The sequence below is a fragment of the Dipodomys spectabilis genome, unplaced genomic scaffold (genome assembly GCF_019054845.1).
Source record: "Dipodomys spectabilis isolate Male_0828 unplaced genomic scaffold, ASM1905484v1 ptg000024l, whole genome shotgun sequence".
Classification (NCBI taxonomy): domain Eukaryota; kingdom Metazoa; phylum Chordata; class Mammalia; order Rodentia; family Heteromyidae; genus Dipodomys; species Dipodomys spectabilis.
In genome coordinates, this window is record NW_024870701.1 from 27,092,501 (window position 1) to 27,112,387 (window position 19,887).

The 19,887-nt window shown below is 48.2% G+C and overlaps 1 protein-coding gene across 4 annotated transcripts in view; it reads left to right on the forward strand.

Annotated features, from left to right (window-relative positions):
• Mapk4 (mitogen-activated protein kinase 4) overlaps positions 1-19,887 on the forward strand; it is a 117,976-nt gene that overhangs the window by 70,399 nt on the left and 27,690 nt on the right. For 2 of the 4 annotated variants that reach the window (XM_042675327.1, XM_042675331.1), the window contains exon 2: positions 10,688-12,049. In XM_042675327.1, the coding sequence (XP_042531261.1) occupies positions 11,504-12,049 (546 nt within the window). In that variant the 5' untranslated portion in view covers positions 10,688-11,503. Of the gene's footprint in view, positions 1-5,666; positions 5,743-6,540; positions 6,583-10,687; positions 12,050-19,887 lie in introns of those variants that run through there. The other 2 variants (XM_042675329.1, XM_042675330.1) reach the window with 2 other exon arrangements.

A 19,887-nucleotide genomic window follows, 5' to 3' on the forward strand; every position in this document is an offset into this window, starting at 1 on the left:
AGGCTTCTTTAGGACTTGTTTTCCCCAGCTTCCTGGGTCCCCAGCTCAATTCCCATGCCTACATCTTCATTTAGTCATCAACTTTTTATTGAGCATCTACTACATGCCAGGAACTACACATGGCTGGGGACATCTGGGTAAACCAGCCACCATACTTTTGTTCTTAGGATCCTTGGTTTGGTGGGAAGCTAGAGGTCTATGTATAACCACTTTAGGTGGATGCCCTGTGCTCTGAGAGCTGGAAGGGAAGATCAGCTCTGTAGGATAGGTAACAGTGGGGCACAGCACAGGTAGGGTTGCTCCAAGCACGAAGAGGATAGTGGGACATGCAGGTGGGCTGGCATGGAAATGTAGTGATTCGGGGAGAAATTGCCGCAACCTGTCTGGCTGCAGTGGGAGATGTCGTTTGCGGAGAGATTGGAGGTAAGGGAAGAAAGATGCGGGTTTTAATGTGGGGGAGGAGCTTCAGCTCAAACCTCTGGGGAGCTGAGAACTAGCTAGGCAAAATGTTTAAATGGGGGTTGAAATGAGTAGATGCATTAAAAAGAGAAAAAGCTGAAAGGAGGGTAGTTTGGAGGGGCTGTAGGAGGCAGCAACTAGCACATTTGGGGGCTCCTTCCAAAACAGGTTCATTGAAGATGGAAACCATCTTACAGTGTTGTTGCTGTAGAGAAGCAAAAGCAAAATGCTGTTACAGCCAGGATAAGAGATGACAGGATGCAGACTGGTTGCAGAGGGATAACCAGGACCTAAGCTACAGTACTCAAGAGAAAGGGAAGAAGACAGTACCCCCAGGAGATGGTTGCACCTTGTCTTAGTCCTGTTCACCAGGTCACAGGCCTGGGAGGGACTTACGAGCAAGGCATTAGAAGGAGTTGCAGGCTGGATGGAGGCACTAGGATTTGCCAGGCTTGTGCTGACAACTCAGAGGGCCAGAGACTGGAATCTTCAGTCTCAGTAGTCTGGGAGTATGGGGTTGAAGCTGGGATGTCACTTCTTGGTGCGGTTGTAGCAGGATTAGAACAGAGGGATCCACAGGTGAAGAGAAATCAGAATTGAGCCAGTGTTCTGTTTGCCCCTTGTTTTAGTTCAAGAGACACGCCACTTGTGTAACTGAACGCAGGGGCTTGGGGAGACGTTGGTCCTGGATTCTTCTACAAGCTTCTTCCAGGATCACTTGACCCTAGCCCTGCCCAAGACTGCACAGCATTCTCTGCAGCCATTCCCAGGCCAGGCCTCTTGAGTTGCCCCCAGATTCTTTATCTACCTTGACTTGGGATCCTAATTTGCAGTTGAGGCAGATGAAACATTCAAGATTAAAACATGATTCACATTTGGGGGAGGGCAATGGCTTAGCCCTTGGTAATATAAAGCCTATTTCTATAAGCAACCTTTGCCTGCCCAGCAGGTTCATCCAACATGATGCTTGATGGGGCAGTGTCATCCTGTCCCATCCCTTCCCACCTGCCCCCTCCCCCCGCCTCTTGGGTGAGCACAGTCTCACTAAGCTTGATCCAGAGGAGGTGTGAGGCCTATTACCGGCTGGGGACTCTCCACCCCTGCCTTCTCGTGTTCCACAGTACGGAGGAATGGCCATGATGGTATCTTTTCAGTCCCAAGCTGCACTAGCCCTGTGGCATTGGGATATGGATGGTTGGAGATGGGGTCTGCGCACAGCCTTCGGTAACCAGGGCCTTTCCCAGAAAGTTCCATACCCCAACCCATGGATTCCCCTGTCATTCCCAACAGGAGAATGTTGGACCCTGCCAAGATGACAGGGCCTGTCTGGTGCCAGCTTTCAGTACTCCTTACATCCTGAGGCTCATTTATCTGGCACCCGGGGAGAGGGAGGAGAGGAAAGGAATGCTTCACTAGGTCACCATCCAGCCCCCCACAAACTGAACACTGAGCTGTGGTGGCTGGGGTACCAGCCCTCGCCCTCGGTTTTCAGCTAACCCTTTCCACCATTCAGGGAAAATCTGGGTGCCCAGGCCTCCCCCTATGCACTGCCCCCATGGAAGTGTATATTTCTTCACTGCCTGCAGAATTCCATTGCCCTGTCTGGTAGGCTGTTTTGTGTGGTTCCTACTGTTGCTGTTCCAGCATTTTCCTGCATCGAGTACTTTATCAATGCATGTGTCTGAGGCTTGGGGGCAATGAGGAGGTATCATGAGAGGAGCTTCAACAGCCAGGTGACTGAAGACCAAAGCAGGTAGCTCTTTGGAGGACAGAGGCGAGGCGAGGCCTTCCACTTTGCTCCCTCTTGCTTTCTCTCTTCCCCCTCTCCCCTTGTTCTTCCTCGTCCTCTCTCCCTATCTCTTGTCCTTCATCTTTTTTGCGGGGGGGGGGGGGGGAGGCAGATTGTACAGTTTATTTCCAAACACAGCTGGAGGATGGGGCCTGTCCTTCAGTTCAGAACCCACATCCTGGCTTGTGGAATCAGGGCTCTGAGCAGATTCCTGTCAGCATAGGACTCTGCAGCTGTCCATCATTCCCTGTCTTAGTTACGCCTGACCGGAGGAGGCATCTTTTTTCCTGGCTCTCCTCAGACTAAAACAAAATAGAGCTTCTCTCACCTGATAGACACTGGTGTGGTCCCAGAGGCCAGGCATGGTGCTGGACATCAGCCCTGCATATCCCCTACACTGACAGGACCAGTTCTCAGTCCCCGCCTTCCTTCCTTCTAGGGCAGGCCTTGAGTCTGAAGACTCCAGTTGGAATGGTGACAGCTGTAGCTGGGACTAATAACCTTTTGTGCTGGCCAGAGTTTGCCACGCATAGCTCTTTGCCTCTAACTTAGGGGTCCAGGAGCTCACCTGGAGGCCAAGATGCTTGGGATGGTGCTGTTCCTAAAAGAGACAGCTCTGTAGAGCCTGGCCCCAGCCCTCTAGTGACATAAGAAGAGGCCTTTCCCTTTCCTGCCACTCAGTTTCCTCACCTGGTTTCTGCTGAATCAGTATGAACTGACCTGGGCTAAAGGCTAGAAAAATCACCTTTTTCCAAAGTGACAGGAGGAAGAGGAGCTCGAGGAAGAAGAGGAAGACATGGAGATGGAGGAAGAGGAGGAGGGCTGTGCCTCCCCAGAGCCCCTGTGTGCCAGGCACTGTGGTGTCTTCTCATGTAGTGGATGGTGAGGTACATCTCCATGTTGGTGTGCAGGGTGAAGTCACGTACTGCTAGGTATGTGTACTGTGCCCAGCACTGAGCCGACCCTCAGAACATGCCAGCTGAACTGGACTGTGTGCCTGGGAAGCAAGGCAGGCACAAGGGAGGAAAGCGCAGCAGCCATGAGGTCAGAAAGTCAAGGCCAGGGATTCAGCAGGCTCCATCCGAACCCATCAGAGCACAAGGTCCAGAGCATAGGTGGGAGGTTTTCTCTCTGGCCTTGGGGCATAGCTCAAATGGTAGAGTACCCACCTAGCAGACTTAACTCCCCAAATCCTGAATGCAATCCCCTGTACTGAGCCCTCCCCTCTCTAAGAAAAGAAAGATTCTTATTTTCCTGGCTCTTGAGGAAAGAATGAGGATGCAGCAACTCATGACTCACATTTGCCATGAATGGCCTAAAACCAAAATGATGCTGTCTCCTGTGGCTGATGCGGGGTGACCCTGCTATAGGCTCCCTCAGCAGATGGCAAGGAAGCATTTGGCAGGAGGGTCAGTTGTGGTCACGTGGCTCCCCCAGGACCAGGACTCTGCTTTTCCCAGGTTTAGTGGAATTTAGGTAAATCACAGAGCCTGTGGCATCATTCTTTAGGTACCTGAGAATTAGACACTTCCAGAAGTCTCTGACTTCCAGAAGTTTGGTCCCAAGCCAGAATAGCTTTGCTTCAGAATCCAGCCCAACATAGGCAGTCCCTCACACAGTCTCACCTGGTTGCTGCCAAGGTCATTGTTCTGAGTTAGGTTCCAAAAGAGACCAATCTGTAATCCCAAGTTTCTTTCCTTTAAAAAGAGAGTATCTACAAAGGCCAAATGTAGGAATTGTTTAAGTCCCTCCTATGCATCCCTTCTCCCCACCTTTCTCATACTTGGGGTCCGAAGCTGGGTTTGTGATCTCTGGGCAGGCAGGTACCTCTGTGAAACTGGCACTATTATTCAGGTAACCAGCAGCCACGTTTCAAATGCACGGACCTAGACCGCTCCCCCTTCTCTGACTTTGTCCAGGTTGGGTCTAGAGCTCCCTTGAGGCATCCAGAATGTCTCCCCTTGCTATTTTAGTGTTGCTGAGAGCCTTGCGAAGTCTTTTTTTCTCCCTCACTAGTTGCGTAATGTTCTAAAGGAAAAGCAACACAAAGCCTCAAGCCTCTGGAGTCTGCTCTTTGGTGAGGAGGTGACCCTACCGTAGGGTCTGATGTTGCTCTTGTGAGCTTTTGCTTCAAGCCCTCTGTTGCTCACTTCTAACCCACTGTTCTGAGAAATCAAGATACAGGCATCTCCTCATGCTTCTTTCTTGGTGGTGTACCGACAGGTATGTTCCCAAGAAAACTGGTTGAGGGAAATGCAGCCCAGGGTGGGTAGCATGCAGGGCTGTCTTGCTGGGACATTGTCTTCAGTCATTGCAGACTCACACAAACATGATTTCTTTTGGCAAGAGCTGGAGACAGTAGTCTGTAGAGGTGGCTCAGCTATACAAGATCAACCACAGGGTCCCTTACTCATCTGCTAATTCTAGTATAGCTTAGCCCCTGTGTGGTTTCAAGATGGCGGCTGCACCATGACTTCCTCTACCACCATTCCCTCAGACGGGAAGTAGATTTCTTCTTTCTTCCCAGAGGAGGAAAGTTTTACCTTGAGATCCCCACCCCACCTCATTGGGCTTTTGCTTAAGGCTTATTGTCCAGAACTGGATTCCATAGCCAGTCTTCACACAGGGGAATCAGATTCCTGCAAGTGGTTAGACAAAAGCATCTTAGCAAGGAAGAGTTTGTGAGAATCCATTGCTCTCTAGGATTTTTGTAGTGTGAGGCTGTGGCAAGGAAGGAATTCTACCCACATGCAGTGGATCAGAACCAGGGTCATTGAGCTTTGAGCAGTAGCACACTGTTCACTTCCACAAAAAAGACAACCACTAATCCTGAGCGGGAACCATTAGAAAAGACCTCAGCCAGGGAGTGTAAGGTGACTCCAGCCTTGGTCAACAGCTTGACTGAAGTTCTCTGAAAGAGGTAGAGTGAGAGGCACCAACTGTCTTGCTCAATGCCCTATTGAAACTGCTCATTAGACCAGTGGTCCTCAATGGCTTGACTTGGCACCTGCCCCACAGGTAATTATCAATAATAGAGACTTCGTTGGTCATGACAATTGGAGTGTGTTCTTTGAATCTAGTGGGCAGAGGGTAGGGATGCTGCTAGGGAGTCCATATTGCTGGACTGGGCTCAGTTTCTCAATGACTGAGCCAGACCAGACATCCATTCACAGGGAGGAAGCAGGAGTAGTCTAGAAACAGATGATGCCAGGCAGGATCTCTGGCCAATACCTCACCCTCAGAGGGTCAGTCCCAGAGGCCACCATCTCTGCAGGTCTGAGAGTCACAGAGAAGAAGGAAGGGACTAAGTGGAAGGCAATATGGTTATGGTTGGTTGAACTTGAGCTTGCTTTTTGGTTTTTCCCTCAGCATTTAACCTCATGTCACTATTTTGTCCTCCCTTTTTTTCTATACTTAGGTTATTAAACTGGGATCTTCAAACCAGGTTAGGATGCAGATTGAAACAACAGCTGCATCTTGCTTTAGGAGTTCTGGTGGGTATACCCTCCCAGCTTCTTTCCTTACTAGGCCTAAGAAGTCACAGTTTGCCCTGGTATGAGCTTAAGGCAACAATAACATAGGCTTTGGAGCCAAATCAATCCTCATTTGTATCCGGAATTTTCACCTGCAGAAAGGTGGCTTCATAGACATCATTTTGGTCTGTGAGCTTTGTGGAAGAAAGATCTTAACTTATGGATGTTGTGAGACACTCCTGAAATTTTCAGGTAACGCCCTTGATCCATAAGGAACCCTCAATACATATGTCTTCACCATGGAAACTCTTGGAAGACAGAGTCCAAGAGAAAGCAGGTGAGGAGCAGCCAGAAAGAGTTCCAAGTTACAACAGACTTCAGTACCTCCTTGAGAACCAGCTAGAGACTATTCCCATAGAATCCAGAGGAAGGTTGACAAACTAAACTCCCAGGCCAAATCTTGCTCACCACCTATCTTTGTAAATAAAGTTTTATTGAAACACAGCACATGCATTCATTTAGGTATTTTCTATGGCTGTTTTGGTGCTCTGAAGGTAGTGAGTAGTTGTGTTAAGTAGTTGCAACCGAGCCTTTATGTTCTACAAAGAATAAAAGATTCTTTGGCCCTTTATAGAAAAAGTTTACTGATCTCTGGTCTATAGGACTTCATTCATATAGATTACCTTTATGAAGGTCATGAAACTTGGAGTCAGCCAGACCCAACACATGATGTGAATGGTGCCATCTAGAATTGTGCAATGTGCAGCCTGTTCAACTTAAACATCAGCCCTCACGGAGAAGTTGCTGCAGTTTGGGGGTGGAGGCTGTTTGGGAGAGGAGAGAGAGCTGTATCTGTGAAAGGTCAGTGTCTCACAGGGGACTGTATTTCCTGATGAAGTTGACAGCGTGAGGTTTGGGAGGATCTGAGCACGTGGAGGGGTGTGTCTAAATTTAGGCTTTCCAAAGCCGATTTGTAAACCAGAGCCCCAGGAATCCTAGAAAGGGACTGTTGGCACATACCTTTTCCTCTCTGCTTTGCCTCTACCTTTTAAAAGGCTGGATGACAGGGAATAATTAATTGGACTTAAATACACTGTTGTTGGAGAGTCCATGAGAAATGAGTTAAGAATTAAAGCTCCATTGTTAGGACTGGTGAGCTAGACATTTCCATTCGTGTGTGTGTGTGTGTGTGTGTGTGTGTGTGTGTGAGAGAGAGAGAGAGAGAGAGAGAGAGAGAGAGAGAGAGAGAGAGAGAGAGAAGATGCTTGTCACAGCATCGTGAGAGCCTGGGTTGTGTTTGCAAGAGTTACCCATATTCCTCTTGCTTCATATCATTGAGCTCAGCTGACTGGGTGACCTTTCTGTATCATGGGAATAAATGCCAACTCCTGGGGTTTGAAATCACACCCAGGATTCGAAGCAGCCGTGAACCACCACCTCCATGTGGAGAAGGGCCAGGCTTTTCTCGTGTAGCAGCATCACCCTGAGAGCTGCTGATCCACCACTCTATTGCCCAGGGGCACTTCTGTGTGCCATCTACCATCTCCAGGAGCACGGGGCCATGCCAGAAATGAGGCACTCATCCGTGAGTTGATAAAGCTTTCACGTTTTGTAAATCAGTGCCCTCGTGGAGAAGGGTGGGAGGTTTGTAACAGACATTGATAGAGGAACTAGAGGGGTAAACTTAGACAATGAAGAGGCTGGAAACGAGATGAGTAATAGTAAACTCAAGTGGGAACAGAGAACACTCACACAAGAGCTGCCTGATTAAAGTGCTGAAATTCAGAGAGGCAGCATTGAAGCAGCAGATGAAGCTGAGAGGGTTGAAGTTGAAGCTCAGGGATATGGGTTTGGGTAAGCGGATGAGGTGTGTTGTAAGAAGAGTCCTATTAAGCAAGTTACATTAGAGCAGCACACAAGAAGAGATGGCGACCATGCAGGAAATGGGGCATCCGGATTGTACACACAGAATGTACCATGGAATCTTCCAGTCCACAGGTATTTTCTGTGCACCACCTTGCACATAAGACTTTTGAAACGTCTAGTCTCAAAAAGGGAATGATACAAAGAGAAATAGTAGTCCAGGTTAGCATATGGCAAATGCCAAGTTCAGGATACATGTGGGAACCCCTGGAGTTTAGCAAAGGGAGAGATGCCACTGAGAATGAGGACATTCTTCAGAAAGGGAAGAATGCTTTGTCTGGATTCTGAGTGATTTCAGCAGATTTCAGCAAGAAGGGAGGAGGTAGGCACAAACAAAGAAGCTATGCAGGAATTAAGAGTATGTAGGGATTGGAACGCCAGTAGCTCACACTTGTAATCCTAGCCACTTAAGAGGCTGAGATCTGAGAATCGTGCTTTGAAGCCCAGCCCAGGCAGAAAAGTACATAAGACTTTTCTGGATCTGTGGCTCCAGTGATGAATAAGAGTGCCAGCTTTGAGCAAAAAAGCTGAAGGACAGCACTCAGGTCCTGAGTTCAAAGAGTATTTAGAGATCCATGGAGAAGGTAGAGTGACTGGAATCAAGTCTTCCCATAGTAACAGCATGTTGGGAAGAGCACTGAGAAAGAGACACAGATATACAAGGAAGACAGGCCCTCTTGCAGGAGACAGGAAGAGAAAAGAATTTAAAAATAAATGAAGCACCTCTTAATTATTCACAGATTATCTGCATTGCAGCAGATTGCCAACAATGCTCCTTTGAGTTGCAGTGACGTCATTGGCTGGCTTCTGTCTCTGTTTACAGCCCAGCAGGAACCGGAGAGGAAAGGAGGCTTCGGCATCTCTCCTGGAGCAAAATATGTCATTGTTCCCCTTTGCTGTACCCTTGGGAACCAGAAGTGGCACACGAGGAGCCCTAGAAGATGCAGCTCAGGTGCTGTTAGCTGGTTTGACAGCAGAAGTCAGAGGATGGAACAGGAACTAGGAAGCTCTTTGGTTCCCCCTATATCTAGGGGTCTAAGAAGAGCTTCACTAGCCTAGGGCAGAGACCGTGGCTTAATGAGTGGGTCCAGCGCCATCCCTAAGCATCTAGGCATTCTTAAACAGTGAATGGTCTTCATGAATCTCCATATCAAATGCAGAACCAATGTCTCTTGGCAGAGATACCCTTGGCATTTGGAGGAGTGGATGTCAGTTGTTCATGAATGGACCTGCTTGGTAGTTTGGTCAACAAATCTAGCCCTACCCGCAAAGGCCTGTAGTGGCTTACAGTCAGATGAGCCAATTAGGACCATAAAACTTGTTCACCAAGCTCGCTTCCCAACCTGAAATTCTGTAAGCCTACAAGTGTTTCATTACTGGACTCCCCAAAAATGGCAGAGCAGAATTATTAGCAGTTTGAAGAGCCATCTGCAGAGTCAATACATCTTAGGTGTAAGGGAATGTTTGATATCAGCAGAAACAGTAGCATCTGTTGAGCTGAACACCTACTACGTCCACATCCTTGGCAGAATCCCCCTCATTAGAAGACCCGTAGGGAAACCTGATCAGTTTTAAACTGTTGGGGATCAGCTGTGTCTCATGATTTATCCTTTAATTTTCGAGCATTCAACTTGCAGTCATTTTGCCTTATCTATCATTTACAGAGTCCTGTCATGCAAAGTTCAGAGGGAAAATTATCCTTACAGGGGTCTGGCATTGTAATGAAAATTCAGGTTAAAATGGTGTACAATGAAATGAGATAAGAAGAATTTCACATCTGTTAATCTAGCTACTTGCAAGGCAGAAAATGGGAGGATTGTGGTTTGAGGCCAACCTAGGAAGAAAAGTCCTTGAAAGTCCAATTTGATGGAAGGAAACTAGATATAGTAGAAGGTAGACATAGATGTAGCAGATGTAAATCTGAAAAACTGGATCCCAGATGCACACCTGTGATCTCAGCAATGACAGAGACCTGAAGTAGTAGGCGGAATATAGCTCAGATGTACACCTAGATAAGAAACAAGGTCCTTATCCTAAAAATAACCAACAACAAAAAAACAGGGTTCAAGCCATTGTGCAGTGGTAGAGCGCCAGCCTAGCAAGCACAAAGCCCTGAGTTCAAACCCAAGGAAAGCAGCTCAACCAGCTTTGCTTCTTTGTGCAGGAAGGTATCCTTTCTCTGTGTATTCATAGACTTTGTGAACTTAGAAAACGTGTCACTCTCTTGGAAGCTATGATGCCTTTACTTTAGAGGTATGAATTGACTTTGCTAGGTTTGCTTGTGTTTTTGTGCCAGTATTGGGGCTTGAAGTCTGGATCTGGGCACTGTCCCTTAGGTTTAACACTCCAGGCTGGAGCTCTATTACTTAAGCCATACCTTCATTTCTGGCTTTTTGACAGAGATTGGAGATAAGAGTCTTACGAACTTTTCTGTTCAACTTTGAACCAGACTCCAACCTTCTGAGTAGCGAGGATTACAGACATGAACCACTGTCTTGACACTGATAGTTTCGAAGATATATATATATATATGTGTGTGTGTGTGTGTGTGTGTGTATTCTCCATATCTCCAACAGCAGTTACCAAAGGAAAAGGGACTGATTTGGGAAAAGAAGATTACTGAAGTTTTATCTTCTGTCTACAACTAGTTCCTTTGGCTCTCACCCTTCCTAACCAGTGCTGATATGCTCGTGTGTGTGTGTGTGTGTGTGTGTGTGTGTGTGTGTGTGTGCGAGAATCATAACAAATTAATTTTGCAAAGGTCAGACGATGACTCCCACCCACAGTTGGCAAGTGTTAACCTGGGGAGGGGGGGGGGGGTGGTGAGCAGGCATTGACATAAAAGCCCGGGATCTGATGATCTTATCAAATCAGCACAGCAGGAGGGTGGCTGAGCAGGGCAAAGCTGGCATCCCCTGAGCCAGCAGCCTTTCAGCTGGCTGGACAGCTCAAATAACACTTGGGCTAGTTAACAAAAGATGCCAAGTGGGAAGGTGTTAGAAGCTGGAGTGTGGAAATTTACCCAACATTGTTTCTTTGACAGGGAAGGAGGCTCTGTCTGGAAGATGCCACGTTGCTGTGGCTCCTCTGTGGCTAGCTGAGCAATCTCGGTGGAGTTGGCGTGGATACATGGGTGAAAGAGGATGCAGTCCACACCAAATGCTCGGAAGATCTGGCCCTGTAGCTGAGCTGCCCCTGGACTTGGGACAACAGGTGTAACTTGCTGTAGAGCTCTTGAGAGGCATGTGGCTGTCTCCATTTTTTTTCTCCTCATATTCACCGGACTGGTTTGAGTTTTTGTAGGAAGAGGGACTGGTAGAATTTGAAAGAAACCCCTAAGAAGCCTTTAGAATCCCTGGACTGATCATTTCCTATACTTAGAGCACGGAAGGAGGCTGTGATGTAGGTGAGCATTGAAACCTCTCCACTAAAGCAACAGTTCTGCAAACCGACCCAGCATTTCAGCCAGAAAGAGCCTTGTAACAAAGGATTCAGGAGTGTGTGTGTGGGGCGGGGGGGGTGACTCAAGGGGAGCTCTAGAATGCATATTTCACTCTGAAATTCTTGATGATAGAAGACATCAATTTCCCCTAGATCTTGGCTTTTCCTTCTAAAATGCCCGATTTACAGAAAGCATGAGTTGTTCTAAACATACGAGTCGGTGTCAGTCTTCTGGGTGCAGGTAAGGAAAACCACTCACACCACCAAGCTAAACAGGTCGGCAAGCAAGAACCTATGCTGATCCCTCAGCTGTGGGACTGGACAAGAATGAGGCGTGCTGGGGAAGCCACTAGCTGGAACCTGGCCTTTCCTGACCGGCCCTTCATGACACGGGCAGCCCCAGACCACTGAGCCAACAATGGCTGAGAAAGGTGACTGTATTGCCAGTGTCTATGGGTATGACCTTGGTGGTCGCTTCACTGATTTCCAACCACTGGGCTTTGGTGTCAATGGGCTGGTGTTGTCAGCCATGGACAGCCAGGCCTGCCGGAAGGTGGCTGTGAAGAAGATCACCCTGAGTGACAGCCGCAGCATGAAGCATGCCCTTCGGGAGATCAAGATCATCCGGCGCCTGGACCACGACAACATCGTGAAGGTGCATGAGGTGCTGGGGCCCCAGGGCACCGACCTGCAGGGTGAACTGTTCAAGTTCAGCGTGGCCTACATCGTCCAGGAGTACATGGAGACTGACCTGGCACGGCTCTTGGAGCAGGGCACCCTGACGGAGGAGCACGCCAAGCTGTTCATGTACCAGCTGCTCCGTGGCCTCAAGTACATACACTCCGCCAATGTGCTGCACCGGGACCTGAAGCCCGCCAACATCTTCATCAGCACCGAGGACCTCGTGCTCAAGATCGGGGATTTCGGGTTGGCAAGGATTGTGGATCAGCATTATTCCCACAAGGTATGTCTGATTCGAATGGCTGCTGACACTGGCTCATTGCTCATAGCTTCCTCCCACCCCCCAGGATGTATACCTAGCTCCATGTTAAGGAAGGGTCTATGGTCAATGTATGGGGAAGGGTGCATGGTGTTAGAAAGACTACTGGGCCTCAAAAGGTTTTGTTTTGGGGGAATCTGATTCTTAGTGTTGGATGTATCACATTGCTATGATCAGTAAAGCCAGGCTATCTGAGTGTGAGGAGAACTCGTGTATGTGTGTGTGTGTGTGTGTGTGTGTGTGTGTGTGTGTCTAAATTCTATGGCTTTAAAATTGCATAGTTGGCCAATCTGCCCCTAGCATCTTCTTTTCCCTAATGGCCACATGCTCATCTCCATTCTGTGCCAGGATACTCTACACAGCTTCCCACTTTATAACTGCTCCTTTTATTAAAGGTGACCCATACTGCATCTCTCTCATTCAGTCTGTGGAGCGTGGGCATGGATGGCTAATCAGATACACTAATGCTCACTGTGTTATGGGCTAATGACTCAGCTCTCCCAGATCCCATGAGGCCCTTGATTCCCCAGAGTGATAGGTCAGGGGTTCTACAAAGATCCCCCGTGTTCAGGGATCGTCCAGTTACACAGATCAGAGCTGACCTGGACACAGTGGTAACTATATACGTCACACTGACTTTTCCTTCTCAAGGCCTGGGCTTCCTGTCCCTGGTGACCTCTTTAAGAGCTCTGTGAGTTCTCTAACAATTTGTCACTGCCCCTACCCTATGTTCCTGCCACTCTAGAGGTGCCTCTGAGCCCCCCAAGGTGCACCTACCACCGGGTACCACACCTGGGGTGGGGTGAGGGTTGTAGCCTTCTAGTAAAAACCTTGTGCCTTAATTTTTCTTTTTTTGGTGCCAGTCCTGGGGCTTGAACTCCAGGCCTGGGTACTATCCCTGAGCTTTTTCACTCTGTAGTAGGCTGGCATTCTACTGCTTAAGTCACAGTCCTACGTCCAGCTTTTCGGTAGTTAATTGGAGATAAGAGTCTCACAGACTTTCCTGGCTGGGCTGGCTTTGAACTTGCAATCCTCAGATCTCTGCCTCCTGAGAAGCTAGATTAGAGATGTGAGCCACTGATGCCTGGCCTTAATTTTTCTTTTTTAATTAGAGTAACAAGCAGTGGGAAGCAGGTAAGCCATGAGCCCATAGAAAGTGAGGGTGACTCTGACCTTGAGCATGCTTCAGCTTCTGAGACCCTGTTCCTCTGCTGTCTTCCTGTGGAGGAAGGACACAGATATCACTGGTGCTACAGAAGTGGAAAGAAATCTCATGCAAGGGAGGAAGCACTCTCTTTCCATCCTTGCTTGGGCTCTGGCCCACATTTCAGACTCCAGCCTAGCTGCCTCTGGCTCATTGGTGCCACAAATTACTTTGCCACCTTCACCAAGAGAGGTTGCCCTGTCTTGTGCACCTGCTCCTGCAGTCAGGCCCTCTATCAAAGCTGACAGCCAACCCTGGAGGCAGGAATGTCCATGATTAAAAAAAAAAAAAAACCAATAGGGCACAGTGGTGCATGGATGGATATTTTGGGGAGCTATAAGTTGATAGAAAGAATTTACCAAGACAGGAGAGAAGAGAAGCAAAGGTCAATTAGGACTCTAGTACTCTGGTATGAGAGGCACAGCAGGCAGCTAGGCGGAGGAAAGTAAGTGTCGCTGTTGCTGCTCTAGCTACTGCTACTGCACTGATACGGAGCTGGGAATGGATTTTACGCATTAGTGGGGGTGTTTGGCTGATGGATTGTATTGCTCCTTGTGGGCCCTAGTGACCAGCTGTCTCCTTTTTTTTTCAGATTATGGTTTAAATTTTGCACACGCAGGAACAGCTTGAGAGTTCGTTTTTCATAGCTACATTCCATCTTGCCCATTTCACAGGTTTCCTCATTCACCTGGCCCATTCCGCACGCTTGGCTCAAGTACATTTTATCCAGATGTTGGTATTTCTCTGTCTCTCGTGCCTCTTTAAAATGAGAGCTTCCTTTACCGTGCCTATCTGTAAGCTCAGCCTCACAAGAGGAGGAGGTAGGATGAGCAAGGTTTGAGGCGAGCCTGGTAAAAGCAAATTCTATTAAATCCAAAAGCAAAAGGACTAGCAGTGTGGCTCAAGGGGTAGAGCACTTGCCCAGCAAGTGACGTTCACACTTCGTATCACAAACAAACAAAAAACGCCAGTACCCTTTTCTGTCTTCCTAATGCACCAGACTGTTTCTTCCTTTCCTCTCTCTTGTAGAGCAATAATGCCAACCAATCCAAAGGCTTTAACACAAATTATTCAGGAAAAGACCAAGTGAACCCACTACATATTTATCTGGGAAACATAAATACCACCTTCTGCACTGGAATAAACCAGTAACTTTGGGATCCTAACACTATGGAATCGATGCAATGCCATCACAGAGAAAGAGCCTTCAACAGGACATAGTGCTTTGGTACAGTTGCAGGTGGTTTGTTATGAAGATCAGCTGTGGTAATAATTCTTAAGAGGTTATTTTTAGAGGAGCAAGTGCCCCTGTGTTACAAGTCAGGGATGGGGTATTCTTACTGCCAGCCCTAGCTTTGCTTTGGATGTGTACTCACCACCCACAGCCTCAGTTTCCCTGTCTTTGACAGATAACAATCCATGCCTGGTCTGTCCTTCTCAGCTTGTGCTTCAGAATCAAAATGGATTGTGAATGTAGAATTCACTGGAAAGCAATAAGGACTACTCCACTCATTTTATGACTGTTTGCTGAACACCCAATAAGCTCAAGCCGGTGAGGGGGAAGGGGAAGGGAAAAAGCTCCCATGGCCACCCTAAGGGCTGGGTTTCCACTGTTACCCTGTCATTACCACTTCCTGGGGCGGTACTTCTCATATTTCCCGATGCAGAAGAATTCGATGTCCTGATTCCCTCTTGTTGGGCTCTCTTCAATAAAATGAGCCGTGGAAGGTTAAGGAGATAAAGGGAGACTGTTTCTAACGCTGTGGATGTGTAGGTCACCCCCATGCCTGTAGGAATGACATCAGCACCTGCCCCACCCTGCTTCCTCCTCAGATACTTCCTGCTTTAGCTCCCTTCCCTCTTCTCCCCTCCCTTCCTCTCTATGATGATGAAAAGGCTTTGTATTTGGTGCTTTTATTTAATCTAATGTGCATTTAAATCCATTCTCATTTAATCCTCTTAACGCTGTCAGGCACTTGTGGCAAATGGTCTCTTTGAAGAAGCAGGGAAATGGTTTTCCCACACTTCCACACTGACAGTGGCAGACGGGGCCTGAGAAGCAGGGCCTCTTGTGTCTCCGAGGGGGACTGTCCTGATGCCATCGTTTTAGTGAAGTCGGCCTGGATTCCGTGGAAATCAATCCTCTTCTCCACTCCTCTGTCACTTTTTCCCATCCCACAGCCTGCATTTCCTCACATCAGTCATAACACCATAACACCTCTGTCCTGGGGCTATTTGTGTCTGTGTCTGTGGTGTCTCTGGCAAAGAATCCTTTGCTTTTTGAGGGTTTCATGTTGGGTTCTCATGGCTAGACCTTGCCCTCCGTTGCTTTTGTTGACTGTCTTGAATGGTAGGAAGACAGCAGATGGGAGGCAGGCAAGAACAGGATGGATCTCTTGGTCAGGCATGCCCCCGCCAGCAGTGGACAGCACCCTAGTTCTCACCCGCCCTCCTCATTCTTATGGGTAGACAATATCTTTCCTTTGTTCCAACTTTCTCTTATCTGCCGGGGGGGGGGGGGGGGGGGAAAGGTCTGCTGTGCTGGACTTGTGAAGGAGATGTGACAAGAGAAATGGCCTTCTTGTCTCCAGTGAGCACCTCTGGCCACATCAGGGCTCTGAGACATCATCACAGAGACTTCTGTGTCCCTCTACCAACCCATATCTGGAGGTCTTGGTCTTGGCAAAGTCCAGAGGGCAATAAAGGCTGTCCACAGGCAGGATATGGCATTGGGTGGCAGTGGCAGGGGGAAGCTCTGATGGTTTCTTCTCCTCAGAGGCAGCATGAGAAACCCTGACACCTGTGTCATTTTTACTCAGCTCCCTAACTGCAGTGACATTGGACAAGACCTTTTTCCTATGTGGCTGATTCCTGGAACAAGAAGTCCGTACAATGACATCGCGGCCATCTTGTCCATTTCCTGTATTTCACAGGTGATAAAGCTGCAAGAGGAAGAGCCTGGCTCCAGGTCATGCAGCGAGCACTGAGACTGTGCTTTGATGGTGCCTCCACTTCTCAAGGGTCTTAGCTGCCTCACAGGGATGGCCAGTCCCACTCTGCTTTTTCCCTCGGGTTCTTGTTAGAATGAAATGAAAAGAAGAACATCAACGTGCTTTCAGATGTACCAAAAGCTAAATCACTAGCAGAGCTATTTGCCCAAATAGATGTCATGATAATGCTAGGCAGACACACAGCCATCAGTTTGCCCTCCACTGATCCAGACCCAGCTCTCAATACCAGGGCCCCAGGTGAGTCTCGAGGCCCCTGCCTGAGGCTGACTTCTTAGCCCTGAGTCCTGCTTTGAATCCATTTCTGCCCATCTCCTCCACAGGTGCACTAATTAGTTCCTTGTTGCTCTTATCAAGAAGAGGCAGCTAGATGATCAGAGCCCGTTTTCTTCTGGGGTTAGTGTATTAGGAAGTACATGATCTCAAAAGAAAAAAAAAATCATTTAAAGTTTCACTGTGTAGCCAGGTGCCAGTGGCTCAGCCTATAATCCTAGGTGCTTGGGAGGCTGGAATCTGAAGATTGCCATTCAAAGCCAGCCCAGGCAGAAAAGACCAGGAGACTCTTATCGCCAGTTAACCACCAAAAAGCCAGAAGGGAACCTGTGGCTCAAGTGGAAGAGCACCAGCCTTGAGTGAAAGTTGAGGGGCAGCACCCAGGTCCTGAGTTCAAGCCCCAATACTGGTACACACACACATAAAAACCTTTACTGTATAAATGCTATGAACTGTCACAAATACTCTGGGAAGCAGACAGAGGGCCCTAGCTGCACACTGATGGTCTAATTGACTGTATGCAGCCTCTCTCTAGGAAGGGTCATCAGTGACCTGTACCATTGAGCCCTCACTGGGCCTGTCAGGACATGCCAGCAGACCTGGCTTCCATGAGTATAGGCAGAAAATACCCAGAAAAGAAAGAAAGAGGAACCCGAACCATCAGAGTTTAGGCAACCAAAAGTCTTTGTGGTGGATCATTCAACCAAGTCTAAGTATCCTGCTAGGCTACCCTAGTTTTGAGATCTAACATAACCCTTTGTCTTCTTCCCTCCTTCAGTTTGAGTACTTTCATACTTTGCTTCCATATCTTACTAGGATTCCTTTAAAAACCAACTAGCACCTGGCACTGGAGGCTCATGTCTATAGTCCTAGTGACTCAGGAGAAAGGAAATCTAAGGATTTCTAGCCAGGCAGGAAAAGTCTGTGAGACTCTTATCTTCAATTCACTACCAGTAAAGCTGGATGTGGAGCTGTGACTTGAGTACTAAAGTATTAACCTTGAGCAAAAAAAAAAAAAAAAAAAATAGATCAGAGATACTGTCCAGGCCTTGAGTTCAAGCCCCAAGATTGGTACAAAACTAAAACTAAACAAAAAATCTAGCTCAGGGATTCTTGAAATGTGGTCTCGGGCCAGCAGCAGCAGCTTTGCCTGAAAGTGCTTGGAGAGCTAGCTTCTGCTGTCCCATCCTAGACTGAGATTCAAAAGCTCTGAGGACACTTACATGATTCTTAAGCTCTCCACCTCTGGAGGATTACTGATCTGAGGAAGTGAGGCGGCCTGCCTGTGGGCAGAAGGCAGGGGCTCCTGGTGTGTTTGCCTGTTCTGTGCTCCTCACACACTTGAGCACAGTGGCGATGCTGTAGGAGGGTTTGGAGCGGGGCTGCTAATGATGGGCTGTGGAGGCACAGACAGCCTTGTAGGGTCTCGGTCACATCTCTGTGGAGATTGCCTATTCCCATAGCCCAGGTTTGGTGGAAAACTACACAGACTGGGGACCTATACAAAAGGAATATTGGTTTCATTTAGGTTTGATTTCAACAGGTGTTTGAAACTGATTTTGAACAACATATCCATTTTATTCTAATATAAACTAGTGCAAAACATTGGTTTCACAGTTGGGCGAGAATGAGTGTTTGAGGGCTCCAGAAATTACTGTAGTTAATTCAGGCTGCAGTTCCGTCTAAGGCCCCAAAGGAGGCAGAAGAGCTCATGAGGCTGAGCCCAGACAGTGGCTTGCAAAGCCTTGTGGGAGCTCTGGCTAGCAAGGTTTACGCTGGTTGAATATTGAGTCTCCTCTCTTCTCCCCGCTTAGCTTGCCTTTCGTAGCTCAGTAGGCCTGGAAAACTCCCCATCCATCTGCCTGAGAAGGGATGTTCCCACCCCCCATAAACACAAATGCCTGTGAGGGTGTCCTGGGGGAAATATGCTTATTTCCATGGCTGAAGTTAGGTGTTGAGTTTATGATCTGGATGTTCCACACAGGGCAGCTGGCAAAGCCCAAGGTTCAGGGACTGGGGAAGACTTATTCAGGACCTAGAAGAGGACCCAGACCATCTTGCTGGAACTGTGAGCAGCCCAGCCACCCACAGAGGCCCTGAGAAAATGGGCCCCTGGAAGGACACCTTGCTGACCAGCCAGCTAGCAGGAAAGGTCACTTTCTTCTTAAGCCGTTAAACGTCTTATTCCAAATCAGTGGAGCTGAAAAGATTTATTTATAAGACTGTGAAATATCCCCTTTTAAGAGAGGGGAAAATATGGCCTAAGGGATTAGAACAGAGGTTGAACTAGAGAGTCCGGTGTCCCTGAACTTAGGCAGACTTGGAAAAGGAAATTTTCTTGGCTTTCAGTGCCTCCCTGCCCGCTTCCCACTGCAGAAGTGGAGCCCTGGGAACAGGCACCTCACTTTGCTCCAGCCTTCATGAGAGCCTCATCTGCTATTCTCAAAACCACCCAGGCTCCCATCCTGGGGAGCAGTTCTACTGAGGCCCTGGGGCAATGTTATACAACCTTTTGTTGTTGTTGTCAGAGACCAGATCTTAAACTCAGTACCTGACACTTTTGCTCATCAGCTATGCCTTACCAACTGAACCATGTGTCCAGCCCCAATGTTATACATCTCTAACAACTGCCATGGGCCCTGGCACCAGCCAATCAGGACAGAAGCCAGCCAGAGTCCTCACATAGGGTCCTGGAGGTGGCTTGTTTACCAGGAATGGACTCTTTAGGACCAGAACCAAGTGATGAGCCAGGGAGTCAGGAGCTAGGAGCAGCAGCTATTTGCCAACCCTACTGCAGGTGCTGTTCCTGTACACACCAGCGCTGTGTGGCTGCTGCCTCTCAAATAGAGCTCCCCCTTTCCACTGTGTGGTTCTCCACTGGGGGTGAGCAGTGCTTAAGTGCTTCAAGGGGATCAATGGCTCTCTCTTGAGAAATTCTTCCTGTGAATGCCATCTGGTACTGACCTTTCAGCCTGGATACCACTTGCTTTGTTCCATTCTAGAACATACTACATGCTAGGACTGAAGGGAACCAGTGTGTTACACAGTATAGGCTTGCTGGTGATAGATTCTTTGTTATCTCAAAGTATCTTGATTTCTCTCTTCACACACACACACACACACTCGCTCGCTCTTGTTCTGGACTTTGATCTCAGGGCCTCACTTGCTAGGCAGGTGCTTTACCACATAAGCCACATCCCTAGTCTGGCTTTTTGCTTATTTTCCAGATAGGAAACTGTGATCCTCCAGAGCCTCCCAAGTAGCTAAGATGACAGACAATGAGCCACTGGCATCCAGTTAATTCCCTCCCTCCCTCT